The following is a 19,223-nucleotide window of genomic DNA, read 5'->3' on the forward strand; positions in this document are numbered from 1 at the left end:
CCGGGAGAGCCTCTCCCAGAGATACGGAAAGCTCAGAGCACCTGTTGGTCCCCAGCCGCCTTAGGAGGGACTGGGGGCGTAGAGACGGAGGGAATGGGTTTGAACCCCGAAGGAGGAAGATGGCAGACCCTATCTTCACACACACACCCCCGCCTCCGCCCACCACCCCGAAGCCTTGACAGAAAAGATTTTTTGTTGGATGTGTGTAATCGTAAATATATATTATCACATATGTCAAATGTATTAAAGACGCATATATATAAAGGGCAGGAGGGAGATCTTCGGCAACTGGAGAGCAGGAGCCGACCCTCCCCGATCTACCTTTCCGGAAAATCTACCGCAAAGATACCGACTCGAAAATCCCAGAGCCCGACTCGGGCTCCTTTCTCCCAACTATGCCCAAGTCTACCGCTAGGTTGTTGAGCGGGCTCTCCCGCTCCGCCGGACGTGCAAAGCACGCATGCACTTCTCCCAGATTGTTTTGTCAATCCGGGGACCTGCATTCTCACTCTCCACTCCCGAACAGCCCCCGTTTCCCAAAGATCTATTCCTTCGGTGCAAGGTGAGTGACGGAAATTTGCAACGTGTGGTTTCCAGGCCAGATGCGCTCGGTGTACCGGGCAGGGGAGCCTCCTCCTAGGGAGATTCTTCAGTCGTCGGTCGGTTATAGCGATTGCTATATACATTCCTAATATAGGTGTACGGGAAGCGAGACCCGCCTCCCGGAGCCCGAGCCCCCACAAGCCAGGCGCCCAGGAGAACACTTTTTCCTTGATCCCGGGGAAGCGAAAACGAATTTTAACATAAACATATTTGCATACGCCCCTCCCCTTAGCCCCGCCCCTAGGTGGCGCGGGCGCGCCGCCGAACGCCAGCGCCAGGGGGCGGGGTGGGGGAGGGGGCGAGTCCTCCGAGAGCCGGGTTGGGCTAGCGGCTCTATGATTGGTCGGCCCGGACTCCGCCCCCAGTGCATGTCATTAGCATCTCATTAGTTGTCCGCTCGGGCTCCGGAGGAAGCCTCCGCCGCCAGTCTGAGGCAGGTGCCCGACATGGCGAGTGCTGTGCTGCCGAGCGGATCCCAGTTTGCGGCGGCGGTGGCGGCGGTGGCGGCGGCGGCGGCGCCTCCCGGGCTCCGACTCCGGCTTCTGCTGTTGCTCCTCTCCGCCGCGGCACTGATCCCCACAGGTAGGTGTCGGTACCGGCCGGTTGGCCCTCTAAATCTCCTAAGGCACCCCAGTAGCCATAGCCGTGGAAGGGGGAAACGTTTCCATGACAACCTTCCCCCACTTCCTAAATCCGAGTCGGAGGGAGTATGGAGAGGAAACTCAGGGCTGAGATGAAGGGGCAGAGGGGTTCGGTGATTCCCTTCTCCCTTGCCCATCTGGGTGGGAATTGGAGCCCTTAGGGATGGCTGCACCCACACCTTTTCTCCCCGGCTTGGCGCGGGGTGAGGAGTGGAGTGAGGATGGGGGGCCCGGGGACTCGAGAATATGGGAGAAGGGGATGGATGGAGGGGACCCCCCCAACCTTCCGGACCCTCCCAAACTCGTTGTTGTCCCTGTAACTTGCAGGTCCTCCCGTCCCAGGGCTGCCCATTCGCCCCCACCTCTCCAGCGGGCCCCCTAAATCTCTATCCCCCAAGCCTCCCCATGGCTGACTAGCAGCCGCCTCCAGCGTGATTGCTCACCGATCCACAGGACATCCCCAGACTTGTCTGGTCCCTCCTGCTCTCCCCGCGCTCTGCCTTTCTCCCCCACCCCCGCCCCCGTCCTCGGAACAGCGCGCCCCTCGTGTCTCCCTCCAGCCCGATAGCGGCCCTCCGCACAACCCCCCCACCCCCCGCCGCCCGGCTGCCGGGCTCCCGGGCTCGGCTCCAGGCAGGGAAAGTTCCTCAGGCCCGGCCCCGCGGGGGGGAGGTTGCTGTCGCCGCCTCTGCGGGAAGGAGCCGGGAGCCCGCAGCTCGCTTGCCCCACGGCGTCCTCCGCCGCGAGTAGTGGGGACGCCGGATTTACAGACTGCCCGTCCTTTTCGGCAGCCCGAGGGTGGTGGCGGGAGGTTCGCGGCCTCTGCGGCCAGGCGGGCACCCTGCGGGCCTCCGGGCGCCCCCTGTGTGCGGAGCTGTCTTGGGAATTTGCCCAGGGGCGGCTCTGCACGCCCGGCGCCTTCCCCGAAGACGCCGTGCACTCGGCAGGAGCACGCTGTGCGGCTGCCCGTGTGCCGGGCGCGTTGGCGCGGTCGGGAAAGAAGAGGGCAGTGTTTGCTTTTGCTAACAAAAGGGAGCCGGAGCTCTTCCCCAGCCGAGAGGCTGGCCGTACTGCACCCTGCCTCTCCTTCCCGCCACCGCCGAGCTCCGCGGCCGCGCGGCGTCCCCGCACCCCCGGCCGCCCGCTGCGGGCTCCGGGTGGGGAGCGGGGCCGGGAGGCAAGGGGACCGCGGGAGGGGGGGTGCGAGAGGTGCAGGAGGGGATGCAGCAGGGCTCCGCGCCTGCAAAGCCCCTGCTTGCAGCCTGGGAGCTGCAGGACTCGCGAGCAACAAGTGGCGGAGGACACCGAGAGCTCTGCCCCCACCTGCGGAGCCCCCGGCCGCGGCGGGCGCAGCACTGGGGCCACCGTGCCTCTACCGGGCTCCTCTCCGCTTGGGCTGTGCCTTTTGTTTACACGCTAGAGGACACACAGTTACGTAAACACCGCAGGAGACACGCTGTAGGAAATGGGGATGTCGGGGGTACTAGCTTTGGATTTCGGGGATGCCGGGTTGGTTTCTACCTTCCCCCTCACCCGCCGCAAACAGGCTTGCAAGGGAGCTCGGCTCGGGGAACGTATCAGGGATGCACAGGGGTGGGAATCTGGCAGCGGCTCAGTTCCAGAGCTGAGGGTTTTTTCCTTCCATGCCACTGCTTGTCTCCGGATGTTGTTTATGTGTTTTTCCTCTGTGAATTCTTAATTTATGAGTTACGAGATAATTGGGCTCAGCCTTTGCCGGTGTGGTTACAACTTCATTTCGGGTGATGTCTCTGACTGGATGGGTTCAATAAAATGTTCGTGAAAGAGATCCCTCATGCTGCTGCATTGTAAAAAGCGCCAGTGTCAGTTAAACGTGAGCGTGAGTAAAGGCTCGGTAACTGGCGCATAATAGAGGCAACAATAGACTTGTATTGGCTGCAAAAAAAGGGGGGGGACAGCGCTGGTCGGGGATGTTGCCTCTTGACTAAAAATGGGAGCCGTGCAATGCCGCTTGGCAACAGAGGAGGTCTAGATGATGCCTCCTCCGTCAAGCCTGCTCATTGACGGCACCGGGTAGTAGCGACAGTACTATATTTGTAACTATCTCGCGGTGAGAAGTTGCCTTCCCAGCGAGGGATGTATGCGGACTCAGAAAGGAGCGGTCTGGGACTCAACCGTGCATGTCAAAGCTACAAGAAAATTCTGTTGCCAGTTACCATGGAAGCAGCTTCTTGCTCTTGTGTACATCCCTGTTTGTACGCTGGTTATCAGATTGTGTTCAAATTAGAAAGTAATTGGGTTTGATCTGTAGTGAGGGGGTGAGATGACTGCCTTTAAATCTGTCTCTCCCTTTCTGCGTTTTTGGGTGATGGCTTGAGGAAGGGGTGTTGGCCTAGCCCCCAGGTCCTGGGCACCCGGAGGAGACTTCTAGGCAGGCACCGGGGGGCTTTGCTTTCTTAGTCCTCTCCTGTTAAGCTTTCTCCGGAGGCCTCCAGGTGCCACTGTCAGGTTAGAGAAACCTGTTGGTGTTGCCTTCTAACTTCATTAGGCGTGTTTCATTTACATGTTCGCTGGGATAGCAATCTGGGGCCGTCCTGCTTTAGGTCCTGGTTCTGTCTTCAGCTGTCACTGAATCCATCTATCCCCCGGAGAAAATCTCCCATCCCTCCTGTGGTGCGTGGAGTAAATGGATGTTAATGAAACACAGCAGAAACGGGGTTGTGGAAACTCGCTCCTCAGTGTAAATCACGCCTGTTACATTTTAGGTGTATGCATCGGTGTTGCTTCTCTTGCAGCGTGAACCCGTGTATGCGTGGGTGTTGCTTCTCTTACGTTTTTTAGCGTTAGAGAGGTTGGTTGATGGGTGGGGATTTGTGTTGGTGCTGGGAAGCCCAGGGGCTGAATTTGGCTTGTCTCTCGGCCTGTTGGGGCTTGTATACCGGGGATGGGGACTTTACAAAAAGTGCCATCCTGCTATTGTTGCCTTTCCCTGCATCAAATTGAATAGCCGCAGGAGGGACTTGCACTTGTCTGTGATAGCTTTGATAAAATATCCCTCATTAATGCCACTTTATATTTACAGTGTGTCACTGGAGACGCACAAGGCTTCATTTAGTGACTTGTGTGACGAGACAAGCTTGCATTATTTGCCTGGGACGTTTTGGAGGAACAAGAGGCCCATTGAGCAATCTTTTGAAATGAACAAATACGGAAAAAGGGGGGAATAAAAGAGCAGGCAGTTCTCTGGAACAAAGAGCTTTATTCATATGGATGTTGTACATGCTTTATCCAGTTTTCCCCAATGGCCCTCCTGGTAAAGGGGAGTGGGACAGGGAAGAAGCCAACAAGCAGGACACTTTCGCTTCCTCTCCCACTTCCTGACTTCATCTTCTTATCGAGGCAGTCCTGGACTCCCTGACTGTTCATCTCGCTCCACTCCCTCTAAAAGCCCAGAAGGTAACAGGTTCCTGGGTCTGAAAGGGAGGTTTTGAAATGCTTTCTCCTAGCTCTGAATTTCAACAGAAGACTGTGCTAGCTACCTGTTGAGACTGATGGTCATTGGAGGACCTACTGGTTGAAGGGAAAGAGATGTCACTTTTTTGTGACATGTGTCAAGCAGTGGTTGATAGAGAATGTCAGATAGGTAAGATATCTTGCACACTATAATACTAATCTTACTATTTATTTTTAAAGAAATGCTATAACAACTGAAATCCAAATTTTTCATTATCACTAATGGTGCTCTTGGAGTTATTCGTGACTTTTGCCCACACCTGGTACATTTTGGCCTCAGACATAAGTGAATTTTTATAATTCCTTGGCCTGCATTGCTGAATGATTTTCAGGCTTTAAAAAATTGATAGTATTGCTGTGAATAGAAACTGTCTCATTCTCTGGGTTTTTGTATGTGACATTTTAATGCCTAATCGGCCACTCAGAATTTACATTTAAAAAATGGGCGTGTGTGTGTATGTGTGTGCGCGCGCGTGTACGTGCACAAAAGGCCTATTTTTATGTGGGAGATCTCTTAAATTGGACCAAACTAATCTATGCTATGATTTGAATGGAAATTTACCAGCTTATAAAGGAAATTTGTAAGAAATAAATCCTAAGGATTCAAATGCTGCATCTCTTTCTTGGGAAGAATAGTACTGACCATTACGCTGGGCGTTTTTAACTGAAAATCCAGCATAGAAAGGAGAAATCACACAGCGACATCTGTTGCAGAATTGAAAATTTGCTGCTTTGAGTTGGAAGCAATTAGTCCCATATAAATACCTAATGGTATCAGTCAGTATGTGCACTCATCAAATATGTATATAGGCACATACATATATGTACATATATATGCACGTATACACGAAACTCACCCAATACAATATTCATATGCACATCAAAACGTATGTAATGGAAAATGTGACATTTTAACACCAAAACTCCTTTTTCTTATTACCTGTTGAGGAACTAGAGATTCTTATAATTGTGGAATTTTTGTAAGGGGAAGGAGGTTACAGATCGTCTGCTGAAATCTCATTATTTTGTAGTGAGGCAGCCTCAACCTGGAGAGGGAAGGACCGCGCTTGCTGACTGTGGTACTGAGGATAAGTCAGCTATATGGCCCAGATGGGGACCAGGTCCCTTGATGTAGAGTCAGCAAACCTCTTCCACAGCCCAGGAGGGTTGCCCCAGTGAGGATGTGGATCATGGCCACACCATATCTTGGCTAGCCCTAGTTTATCTTGTGAAGACAGCAAGATTAATTGGTGTTCTAGGTAATAAACCCATGGATCAGAGGAGTGACCTCTGAGATAAAAGCACCGGTTCTTGGTAAGGTTGTCTTTGGTGTTGACAAATGATTCTGAAACCTCTGGACTTTATTTGGCAGTCACAACACGAATGTCGTCCAAAGCACCTTCATAGGGGAGAGCTCTTGGATGTGTGTCACTGTGATAAGTCAGATGTGTGAGAACTCGGCTTCGCGAGCCCCAGCTTTAGATGTTTCAGCTCTTCGTTTGTCTTTTCAAGGATTAATACTAACAGTGGAACGGGTTCCGTGTAACTAAGGCCAAAAGGAAGAATCCCTAGTCAAGAACAAGAAGAGATCTTGATTTTCTTTCTAGTTATTCGTCCCTTTTCATTTAAGCAGAGAAAAAGCTGAGAGTAATTTAAGCAAAAAAAAAAAAAAAAAAATTTGCGAGATGACTTTTTTTTTAAACATTGATCATATTTTATTTTTCCATTTTTATTATGGAGATTTCCAAATACATGCAAAAGGAGGAAGAATGCCATCATTAACCCTGTGTGCCAGTCGCCCAGTTCTGTAAATTATCCATCCGTGGCCAGTCTGGCCTCTGTCCGCTTCCTCACCTTCTCAGATGAGTTTCAACAAATCTAGGACATCCTATCATTTGCGCGCGCGCGCTCTCTCTCTCTCTGTATATATATATATATAATACAGTTCCCCCCCCCCCCAATCACAGTATCCTGAACTGAATGTACATTTTCTCCCCTGGTAACGCAGAACGTTGCCCCTACCCTGGCTGGACCGAGGTAGGGCGAAGGCTTATTACGATGGCGCAAAGCCGAGGCAGAAACGAGAGAAGCCAGAGCTTCGATTACTGCCTGCACCCGAGACCTTTTCGTGTGGTTTGGTTTATTTTGAGCAAGGTTTTGTTTGGATTGGAGAAGATGAGTTTTATTGTTGTGTAAATATGGTTGTGTAAATATGCCCTAATTGTTGCTAATCCCGCAACTGTGGCGCACTATGGAAAGCACCCACGGCGAGACTGGCCATTTCCAGTTGTTCTCGGAATGAATGCTCTCCATCTGAGGACTTCTGTAGGCAAGGCTATTTTAGTTTGATGGCTGTGAGATACCTCATTCGTGTATTTATCTTTGAATGCCTCCGTGGCATAAATGCCTTTGCGTTCTGTGAGTATATGGCTTAAAAGAAAAAAAGATGTCTTTTCTTGTCTCACGCTGGCTAAATGCTAATTTCAGCCCGTATTCTGTAACCGAAGTGATCACAGAATGCCTTCTTTGGTGTGGGAAACCCTAACAACAAGCTGTAAGTATTTGGGTCTTATTTTTGTAGGACCGGGGGTACGGGGTGGGTAGGCAGAGAAAAAAGGTTACTATTTTTACTTCTCTGGATTTGCCCTGTTGATTTAAAAGAGGAATTTTTAAATTTCAGCTAGAGATGCTGGAATGCTTCAGGGTTAAATTTCTGAACTTCAGTTTATGGGAAAATAGGTTGGTTCCATTTCTAAGGTTCGTGAAACGTGAAGGGGCATGTGTGTGCGTGTGCGTGTGTGTGTGCGTGCGCGCGCGCTAAGAGGCTCTTTCACAAATGTATTTAATGTAGGCTATAAATCCAAAGCATTGAGTTTTTTTGGTTTTCAGCCAAACAAGTAATTACACGTGAGATGGTTTTGAGGGATCTGGGCATTCCAGGCCAGGTAAAAACCCGCCACCTGCGCCCCTCTTCTGAGTTGGCCACGGCACCAGCAAAAGCACGAAGGAAGGCCTCCGTTGGGGAGCGCCACCAAAATCAAATAAAAAGCCTTTGTTTGGAAACCATCAAGGAGGGAAGGGACCCACTGGAATGTTTGTAATTACAAGTGGCACCTCCTTGTTTAAATTTCAGAAGCCACAGTTTCTTTTTCAGAGATTTAAATTGCGGGCTCTAGCCGGCAGCTGCTGTTGCGGTTCACGGGCAGTTTCTCTTTGAAGATCTTCCAGTGCTGGTCCTCCAAAGCCTTGGTGCTGTTGGTCTTGAACTAGGGTTAGAAGAATGGGAGCTGGAGGTATTTATATACATGTACTGCAAAAGTGACGTGTGGCCTTTATTATTACTCAAAAGAACAACTTGGCAGCGGGGTTGAGAGAGAGCAGCACTAAGGAGATCTGTTATGACTGACAGGTGTCTTGAACGGGGTGATTATCTTAAGAGGGAGGTGGGCTGGGTGGGGAAACTTTTTTCTTTTAGTAGATATTTTACTGGAATAGAGTCATTTGACCCAACATTTTGATCTAGAGATTCAGAAATGTTAAATAGGCTTAAAATGAAAGCACCGTGATATATATTTAAATGCTACTCAGTGTTTGAAGATGATATTCCAGTGACATGGACTTTTAAAAATGCCTGGAAGAAGGATCTCTCTCTTGGCAGTCTTCCTCCGTAAGGTAGGGGCTCTTAAGCTATCCAGTCCTGGACTGCAGTGTCAAACTGGAATTAAATTATGAGGTCCCCGGAGGGGGCAGGGAGGAACCTGCTCGCAAACCTGCCCCATCGCTCCCATTGTCTGTACCAGGTCGCCACTTGGCTCGGATTAACGTAGAAGTTAACATGTCAGAAACTCAACCTTTCGTCTTTTCTGCCATAGGTATCAACTTTTCTCAAAGTCTCCATTATTGCAAATGACCCCACCGTCGTCCTGGTCTCCAAGGCCCTGAAATTCAGAGTCTCTTTTTTTTTTTTTCCCTCCTTAGCTTTCACTCTTGGACGGAAATAAAATGGGGCTGATTGTTTCACCACGACATTCTTGGAAGCCTCGACGTCCTCTAAATCATGTCTTACTAGCAGAAGCTTCCCAGGCAATTCCCCTGACCCCAGCCTCTGCTAATCAGGATGGAAGCCCACCTGCCCGCGCTGTGGTTCTTTTCTGGACAGGATCGTGACACTGCCCCTCCGGAAAACCTAATCTCAGATCTGGCATCCGATTCGCCGCCCTCCCGGTTCGTTCTGTCTTTAGGTTGTTCCTTCCTCAACAGCTTTCTTATCCCCCATTTCTTAATACTTTTCCAGTTCGGTCCTGGTGGGCCTGGAAGACAGATCTCTCTACTGAACTGAGGAAGAAAGCGGTTCTGCTCCCAGCCTTCAGCTGGTTGTCTCTGCATGAAACTTCTCTCTTACCTGTTTTTCACTTGACTGTTTTGGTTTCTAGGTGGTGGCCTGCTGAGTCTCCTTGCCCACCTTGCGAAGAAACACCTTCCCTTTGCATCTTCGGTCTCACTAACACGTGCTTATCTAAACTATACCCCGACACAGACCTTTCTTTTTCTGCTTTACAGGTATATACATGAGTATGTTTCTTTACAGTAAGCCGAAGTGTGCACATCTTGTAGCCATTTGTTTTAATGACTGCTTTAAGCACCGGGGTGCTGACCGTGTGTTGGGTCTGTTTGGTAGGACTGTTTCCCGTGCAGGCACTTACTACAGCATGAAAATGCCGTGATTGACTTAACAAATTACACGCCAGCAAAGTAAGGGTTTCCAGCAAAAAGTCGAGCCCTCAGGAGTAGGAAGACTTCAGAATTCTGGGTCAGAGTGAGAGGGATCTGCTGAGTTGGCATCAATGAGACCTGCCCCTCTGAAGATGATCCAAAAGATTTACCCCTTGGAAGAGTGTTTGGTGCTCATGTTCAGAATGTCTAGTTACTAAGAAGTACCTACTTGGGGAGCTAGAAGGACAGTGTGCTAAAGGCCAAGCCCTTACTAGCCTGATTTTTAAAGAGCTCTGACTCCAAGGACAGTGCTGCCTGCCTAAGCTCAGTCATCTGGCGTCAGGACGGGTCGCCTTTCTGTTGATCACAGAGAGGGTGCATTGGCACCGGCTTAAGAAAAAAATGAAACTTTTGTTTCTCAGTCTAGCTGCTAATCTTGTTATCTTAAGGATCTTTTCAAAGCCTCTATCTGGTAATATTATCTGCCACCGTTTTCCCCTTATTTTATTTATTTTTGCTCTGGGATCCTTCCCCTGCCAAGTTCAGAGCTTGCTAGTAGAGGATTATATAGCATTAGTCAGTGATAAGAAGACACTTGATTATTACAGAGTATTTGGGGTCAGTCTTGGGAAAAAGTTGTATGTCCAAGTGTGGTATGTGCTTGGCTCTTACCTGTGATAAGCCAAGCCACCCAGACGTTATCAGCTTGAGTCTCTCTTCTGAATAGGAAAGGAGCATCGCTGCATTCCTCTTGCAGAAACCCTTACTTAAACAATGAAAACTTCATAGATAGGGAGAAAAAAACCCCAAGTTCATTTAGTACTAAATTACTGCTCAAATGGTTTTATCTCTTAAAAGGTTCAAGTACAGATTAGCTTAAATGACACTGAACTTCACTTTTCCTTGTGCATATCTTGTGAGCACACATCTTTGTGAAGAGACCTCTGTCTCCTTTCTTGGAGTTTTGTTAGTAATCACATGCATGTTAGTGGCTGTTCGGTTCCCTTTTCTGAAGCAAATCTCTTCTACCTCTGGTCCAGGTTAGCAAGCGGAATACCCAGTTTAGGTTACAGAATAGTAAAGCCTAGTGCTTTACTCATGAGTTAAAAACAGCAAAAACAACCTACCTTACAGGGTGTTAAAAAAAAAAAATAAGATCGTGTGTATGAACGTACTCGAGAAGAATGTATTTTGTACGTTGGCTCTTAGGAAAACAGCCACTCGTTACGGATAGGGGCTATGGCTTTGGCTACGAGTGCTGCTGTGATCATGTTTGGGAATACTGAGAAATGCTACGCTGGAAGGATTAATTCAGGATGTACTCAGCTCTCTTTATTTAAGCTGAGACTGGAGAACAAAGTGGCCATAAGATCCCTCTTGGAATCAAATGTTCTTTGGAAGTAAATGGAATCCTCCTGTCTCCTTGGAGAAACTGGCAGTGATTATAACCTCAAATTTGAGAGCTTTAAAACACAGACAAGACTTTATTATTTTACTCAACCTCTTATATTTTATGTACTCTATTTATATCAAGAACTTGATATTTTCTGTAACTAACCCGTAAGGCATCTGGTAGAAAAATGAGAATTAAAAAAATTTATTTTTAAAATGAGTATCTGCTTGTATACCAGGCATTGAATTAGGCACATTCATAGTTGAGTAGGTTGGGCTCTGTCATCCAGAGGTTGTAGTCTTATTTTTTTCTTAACTTTTATTTTAGAAAAATTTTAAAACCACAGGAAAGTTAAAAGACAAGGATCATGAATGCTTGTAAACCCCTTACTTGGATTCATCAAGGGTTAACGTTTTGTCTGTTTGCCTTATCTAGCTCTCTAAGTCATGTATACTCACATACCTTTTTTCCTTTTTTTTTCCCTGAACCACGCGAAAGCAAGTTGCGGGCATGGTAGCACTTTGCCCTTGAGCCCGTTCGACGTGTAGCTCCAACTCCCGAGTAATAAAGACGTTTTCCTGCGTAAACTTGGTGCCATTATTGCATTCCAGAAATGTAACACTGATTCAGTAATATTATCTAGTATCTAGTCCATATTCAAATCTCCCCGGTTGTTCCGCTGATGTTCTTTACATGTGTTTCTTTGTCCTCCCTGATCCAGAATCTATCGGAGAGGAGATCGTGCGCTGGATTTGGTTTTCACATCCCTCTTTTTCTTGTTTTTAATCTAGAAACATTCCTTTGCCCTCCATCTCCCTCCCCCCTTTTTTAAAAGGAGTCGGGGGTGTCTCTGATGTTAAGTCTAGAGCGATGTTTTGGAGCATGTCCCACAGTTCCGCGGATTGATCGTTTCCCCACTGTCTGATTCAGGTTACAGTCACAGTCAAGAGCGCTGCCTAGCTGTTGTCGTCACTTTCCGATAGTCTCACCTCAGTCTGTCCCAGTAGCGGTGATGGCATGTTTGATCCCTTGGTTGACGATAAAAGTTCAGTTACTTAGTTTCGGTGGATTTACAGAGTCCTCCATTTTTGTCCCTTTGTAATTAATCAGTAATCTGCGGGCTATTTTGAGACCGAACATCCTGTTCCCTAAAAACTCTTCACGTAGTGGTTTTGGCAGCATTGATAAACCTTGTCTGAATCAAGTATTATACTGGTGGCTACAAAATAGTGATTTTTCTAATTCCATCATTTCTCTACACTGGGTAGGAGCGCTCTTGTGTAAAGAAGGATTTACCCTTCCTCCTCCCCTCCTCTTTTTTGAAAATCACAATGGACTCAGAGATTTAAAAAAAAAAAAAAATCAGTGTACTATATTTCATCACGTCACATTTGGCCAGTGGGAACCCCTTGGTCTGGCTCTTGCTTCCTTTTGATCTATCTCCTCTAATTTTTAAGTGCTTTCTTATTTTCTGTTGTAAGAAGATGTCTACTCTCACGTTGTATTTTCCCTGCCCCAGACCTGGAATCAGAGTCCTGATTCCTGACTCCTTCCAGTGGAGGAGTGACATTTAGATAACAAGGAAGTATGCTCTTTGCTATTGACTTGTGTCAGCAGACAGAACTAGGATATATAAGTATAATAAATTTACATATTCAGTTACATATTTTATATATTATAATTTTAACATAAATATTAAATTATTAAATATTTTTGTACATATTTATATATAATTTTATACATAGACATTATATGTATATAAATTATCTCTGTCTCTCTCTGTATGTATCAATTCTAGTCTAATACCTCAATGTTCTTTCCTCCTTCTCTGTTCCTTGTTTGTATCTTTCTTTTCCCATGGTGAGAATCTTGGTTCCCAGCCATGCCAATGTCTTATAATTAAATACAAAAAATTTTTGAAATTATTCTACCAAGACCACTGTAGATAACAAACCTACCAAATAAAGTTTGAGGCTTTTTGTCAGTCTTTTTGCCTTTAAACCTTTTATTTTAAAGGCTTTATTTATTTATTTGTAAGACAGAGAGAGAGAGCATGAGCAGGAGAGAGAGAAGCAGGCTCCCTGCTGAGCAAGGAGTCCAATGTGGGATCATGGGGCTCGATCCCAGGGCCCTGGAACCATGATCCAAGCTGAAGGCAGACACTTAACTGACTGAGCCACCCAGGCACCCGTTTTTACCTTTTAAATAGATTCCCATGGAGGATAGACAGAGTACTGTGTTTACAAGTTCACAAGTTAGTTCCTTTTCTGTGTGTGTGATCAATTAGCTATATAAATACATAGTTAATATCATTTGTTTCTGTTTATATTCAATTTTAGATTTTTTTCCTTCACTTCTTGATTTAATTATATATTTTGAACATGTAAATCATTAATATGGCTTAAAAGTCAAAACTATATAACATAGTCTTAGGGGTGACTGGGTGGCTCAGTGGGTTAAATAAGCCTCTGCCTTCGACTCAGGGTCATAATCTTAGGGTCTTGGGACCAAGCCCTGCATAGGGCTCTCTGCTCAGTGGGGAGCCCATTTACCCCACTGCCTCTCTGCCTACTTGTGATCTCTCTCTGTCAAATAAATAAATAAAATCTTAAAAAAAAAAAAAAAAGTAGTCTTACTCCCTTATCTGTGTTTTCTGGCACATTCCTACCTACCTTCCTATAGGAGCCAGTTTCATTCCTTCCTCATAGGGCCTTCCTGGTTTTCCTTTTGGAAAAATACTGGTAGCTGGTTTTTTTTTTTTTTTTTTTTTTTGCTTGTTTTAATACTTTTCTACAAACTATGTTAACATCTGCCTATACACCTTCCCCTTATTTGGGAAATCCTCTGGTCTCATATTTATTTTGATGATTTCCCCCCAGTTGGCTTTATTTTACTTAGAAGCCAATTTTTTTTTACTATCTTCATGTCGTCTTCATGTCTCTTTCATTTCTTCCTTTTCAGGGTAATAGTTCTCTGTGGGCCGTTGGAAGAATTCTGTATCTGTTTTTTACAGTTAATTCACCAAGTTACTTGCAGCAAAATAGGGAATGCCCCTTTCCATAGAATGCAGTGTGTGTCTGTGATGTTAATAACCATGGCTCGCCCTGCTCCTGATCAGTCTTTCTTGACTCTTTTCATCCTGCAAATTGGCAAATCTGTATCTCAAGCCTCAATGCCCCCATTCTTCTCATTCCCGCCCTCCCACCCCAAGTTGTGGTGTGCTTACTTACTGTAAAGTACACTGCCTTTTGCATCTAAACGTGAGACCATATTCTAAAACTGCCGACTGGACATCTCAGTCTAGGGGTTCCACAGTTAGCTCAAAAATATTAATGACAAGCAGGAACTATCATTCCTTTAGGGTTTTCATAATCTCATATCATCCCCATTGTCACCGTGTGAATAGTGACCTCTCTTACTGCATCTTACAGATGAGGGAACACAGGATGATAGGCCCCTTGTCCAAGAGGCATAAGGAATCAGTGGCAGATCCAGGTCTGTCTTCAATACCTGTGCTTCTAAACACTTCACTCTATTTTTCTAAAATTCAAGATGTCTGAAACTGAGCCTAGCATCTCTCTTCCCCAAACCTCCCTCTATCGTGTGTCTCCTATCCTGAGGAAGTGTACCACCATCAGTCTGAGAGACATCTTAAGAGTACTTCCTCATCCTACACTCTCTGTTACTTACTAGGTCTTGCTTGTCTCTTGCATTCACTCTGTTTCACGATCCCTGCCTCAGTTTACCCTTATCCTCATTTTATAGTGAGGAAAGGAGTTTCACACTGATAGAAATGCCCCTTAATTGGTCCATTGACCCCTAGTCTTATCCCTTATAATGCATCCCTAACACTGGTTTTTGTAAAATACATTCGATTGTCACTTTCATGCTTACCATCTTTAAATGTCTTCTTGGCATCTTGAGGACAACGCTGACACTCTTTCAACGTAGCCTACAGTGCCCTTCATCACCTTCTGTCTTCTTCTCCCACTCATTTCAGGCCAGTCACATACACCATGTTCTTTTTCTTAGGACTAGCTGTAGGTGCTACCCATCGTGTGCTTTGCTTTGCCAAAGTAAACATGCCTCAGATATGCCATGCTCTCTCAGGACTTTCTGTTTTTTAAATATGGTCACCCTTCCTCCTGATATGTCTGATATGTCCGATTCCGACATGACTTTTGGGATCCACTTCAAGGACCAGTTCCTCAAGGAAATATACCATTAACTCTCTGGTTGGCTAAGTACCTTTTTTTTTTTTTTTTTTTTAAGATTTTATTTCTGGGGCACCTGGGTGGTTCAGTGGGTTAAAGCCTCTGCCTTTGGCTCGGGTCATGATCTCAGGGTCCTGGGATCGAGCCCCACATTGGGCTGTCTGCTCAGTGGGGAGCCTGCTTCCCCCTCTCTCTCTGCCTGCCTCTCTGCCTACTTGTGATCTCTCTCTCCCTGTCAAATAAATAAATAAAATATTTAAAAAACAGATTTTATTTCTTTATTTGAGAGAGAGAGACAGCACGAGCAGGAGGGACAGAGGCAGAGGGAGAGAGAGAATCTCAAACAGACTCTCCACAGAGCCCGATGTAGGGCTCGATCCCAGGACCCTGAGATCACGACCTGAGCTGAAACCAAGAGCTGGACATTTAAGCAACCACGAGCTGGACATTTAAGCAACCACACTACCCAGGCACCCTGGTTAGGTGCCTTTTCTTTGTGCCTTTCTTCTGACTTAGCTTCTTCCTTCCTGTTAAACACGCTTCTCGAAATGCCCCAAGTTCTCTCTGTATATTTGTCCAGTTGTTTCCACCAAAAGAAACAATCCACTCTCTGGCCAAAAGTTTTTTATTCACACTCTTCTTATACTATCTGATTTCCAATCTGTGCCCAGCCTGTCTCTTCTGCTTGGTTGTGAATACTGGTGGTTGCGGGTATGTGATTTGCACGAGTCCTTTGTGTTTCACTTACGGGTTGTCTTATTATCAGCTTTTAGAATGAGAATTCTTAATAGAAGTTGTTTGTTCTCTCACAATGGGTGGAGAGCTGTCAACGTGCTTGACTTCTTCATAGCCTGAAGGACTGACGCCGAGCGTGTTTGCTCATACTTAGTTATTGGGCAATCGTTGGAGAGATTTAGACGACCAGCCCAGAGAAGAGAACCTCTTTCCATTTATTTAATCTCTTTGCAGTCCAGGGATGGCTGGACATTGAGTCCTTGTCATGTCGTGTTGGCACTTTGTAGTTGAGACAACACACCCAGAATTTTCTCTCTGAGGCCCTCTGCCCCCTCCTCCGTTTTCCTGAGAGTCTTGTCTTAAAACGGAGATATATTCTCAGAAGAGGCATGGTGAACTTAGGGAAATTTAAACCTCAGGGTAACAGTTTTTCTTGTACAGTAATAAAGATGTATGTGGAGTCAGTGGCTACAGGATCAAAAAATAGATCTCGGTAGTCGGATCAAACAAGAGAAATGGCTTGTTGCCGCGTTTAAAAAAAATGAGATGGGTGAGGCAGTCTGTCTTTTGAAGACACTTGCACTGATTGTGAGAGTCTGTAGTTGGTGCTAAAGTGTGGCAAAATTAAGCTCATTTGCCTATGGGGGATCTAGTGTCAAACAGCCAGGTTTCCTGTGGGTCTGATGGGGATGATGGGAGAGATCAAGAGGGTTTGCTACCATCACCTTTTAATTTAGGAGAAGTTTGGAGTTTGTTCTTTCCCGTGAACATAGAGGTGGAACCCACTCTAACCAGAGTTTATTGCTGTAATATTTTTTAAATGCATTTATGACACTGATATATCTGTGACCTTGTAAAGGCGTCTTTAGGGGGAGGGGGTGGCCAGCCTTTTTTCTCACTGTCATAAGCAATCCCTGTTCAATAACTCTTACTTCCTGACAGTATTGGGGGGGAGGAGGACCTATCATAACTTGTATTTTATGGCCTATTTCTAAAGCGTTCCTTCATATTCACATCTATCCGTTTAGACTTCTCCCTGCCTAAGGCATGCACCCAGCCTCATCTGTGTTTGGTGTTTTAAATGCTTTGAATTATGGAGAATCATAGCATTTTATCGATGCTTCCCTTGTAGCTATATTGCTCTGTTTTGTTCTTAGGTTCCATAGCTTGTATTTCCGAGGCATTGTGGGTGGATTATTGCAATTAGTTGAGTTTTGTGTGGAATCACGAATGTGCCTTGATTTCTACCGGGTGCCATCCCTCCCCCCCTTTCTGGGACATTTTCTCAGGGACTGCTTTCTCAGGAATCCCACAAGTTGCAGTCATTAAACCTTTCCTTTCCACCATAAATCTTGGTAAATATATCTTTATCAGCATGACCTACTGTCAAGTAAATGGTTTGATAGCAATATTCAAGAAAAATTATATCTTTGACATATAAATTTTGTCAGTGCGTTAACGTATAGTATATGATTGGTATTACTCACGAAAAAGAAGAGATTAGTTAATCAATTTCTCCTAGAATTAGGTGGTTAATGCTTCAAGCATCCTATTTAAAAGCAATTGCTTCTAGGTCCTGTTGGCAGGATTGCTTATTTCATTATTCTGGTCATTTGCATGAAAACAAGTTGATGATTCTTTAAATAACCACCCCGTTCAGTTTTCTTTTCCTCTTGAAATGTTATTCCTCCAGCTTTATATTCCATTCATGCTGCAGCATGAATCAGGTCTAGAAAGTTAGTCTTTCGGGCTAAAGTAGTAGCAGAATTTCCCTTCACCTTTTTTTTTTTTTTTTAAACCAAAACTGATCTCCCATTTTCATATTAATTTATCTATGATTATATCTTTTTATCCTTGTTTCATGAGGTGAGTGCGTTCAGAGTTATGCTTTAATAGAATATTTTTCAAGGTTTTAGGATTTTTTAAAATGAGGTCATCACCTTGAAGATTATGACCTGAACTTTTAATGAACTAAAGGAGCAAGAAAAGGATAGACTTAAAAAAAAAAAAAAGTGAATATATAATCTACTTATAATGGAATAACTGGTCAGAGTTAATTCATTTTATAACATTTACCTGGTGTTGGTTTCCAAAGCACTCTTCCATTTCAGCAAGAGAAGCTCCACATTTATATCCTGATCGCTGAAAGATTCTCTTTGAAATAAGTGCTTTTTGAAAAAGATGTGAAAACCACTGGCCTAAACAGGATGAGTCCTTCAGGTTCAAAACAAGGCTGGAGAGAGTGACACCCAGTTTACTGAGAGCACATCAGGGATGAGGCTGAAGCCAGAAATGGGCAGTCACAAGGAATGCTCCTTTGTCTTGTCTTTCCTCTCTTTATACTCTCTGTGGGGCTCCTGAAGGTATAAGGGAGGCCACAGCAAAAAACTGGAAAAGGACTGGAGAATTCACATCACTGTCCTCTCTGTCCTTCCATGGGGAGGGGGGAGTGCATGGGGGAGGGAGCAGGAAGGGAGTTGGAGTGCAGAAGGCTCTACACTTAAACCAAGTCTTGAAAACGGGGAAGAAAGAGGCGAGAAGAAAGGATATTACCAAGTTGAGGGAGAACCACATGAATCAAAGTTTACAGGTAGGAAAGCTAAGACAGAGTGTGAGATGGGATTTAGGGAAAGAGAGCTGGTGCCAGATTGCGGAAAACCTTTGACTGTCAAAGTTGGATTTAATTCAGGAGGTCATTGAAGGGATTTTGAGCAGTGAGGTAACATCAGATTGATGCTTTAGGAATGTGCATCTGGCAGTGGTTTGTGCATAGATTATAAACGAGGGATTGGTTAGTGGTATAATAGTTCAATAAGACTTCATGAAAACTTGAAGTAGGGTAGCAGAAGAAGAATGGAGGTAGAATTGACTGGATTCGATGGCTGACCAGAAATGTGGATCGAGAGCAAATAAAGACTAAAAGTGAAAGTGTGCTTTGATTTTTGAACTTCAGTAGCTTAAGAGAGCAGCTGTTCCAATGAATAGAAATAAAACTATTGAACGATGGGTTAAGGGAAGACAATGAGCTTGGTTTTGGGATATGTTAAACTTGAGCTACTGCAAGAACGTGGTGGAAACACTTGGAAGGTGGTTTGAAATGTGGTCCTAGGGTTTAGAAGAGAAGTGGAGAGCAGAACTAGAGATGCAGATTTGAAAGTCATTTGTAAAGAGTTGATAGCTGAAGTTGAAAGTGTGCATTGATTCACTTACTTAGGTGATAGGTAAGTGAATGTGCGTCCAACAGCGAGTTAGGTGCTGGAGATGAGCGTATGGGAGATCCTCCAGGTAGAACCTTAAGGAAGGTGTATTTTTCAGGGACAGGCTAAGTCAGTGTGATAAGTCCAGGAAGGATGAGTCAGAGGAAGGAGAATAATGTTGTAGGTGTAAGACAGGCAGGGTTGATGTGGGATGGAATTCTGTTATCTAAATGGC

At 45.5% G+C, this 19,223-nt stretch overlaps 1 protein-coding gene across 4 annotated transcripts in view; it reads left to right on the plus strand.

Annotated features, from left to right (window-relative positions):
• The first annotated feature begins 1,034 nt into the window (after positions 1–1,034).
• CADM1 (cell adhesion molecule 1) overlaps positions 1,035–19,223 on the plus strand; it is a 321,945-nt gene continuing 303,756 nt past the window's right edge. For all 4 annotated transcript variants that reach the window (XM_080815950.1, XM_080815949.1, XM_080815951.1 and 1 more), the window contains exon 1: positions 1,035–1,185. In XM_080815950.1, coding sequence (XP_080672076.1) covers positions 1,050–1,185 — 136 coding nt within the window. In that variant the 5' untranslated portion in view covers positions 1,035–1,049. The remainder of the gene's footprint in view (positions 1,186–19,223) is intronic.

The sequence above is a fragment of the Martes martes genome, assembly GCF_963455335.1.
Source record: "Martes martes genome assembly, chromosome: 10".
NCBI lineage: Eukaryota > Metazoa > Chordata > Mammalia > Carnivora > Mustelidae > Martes > Martes martes.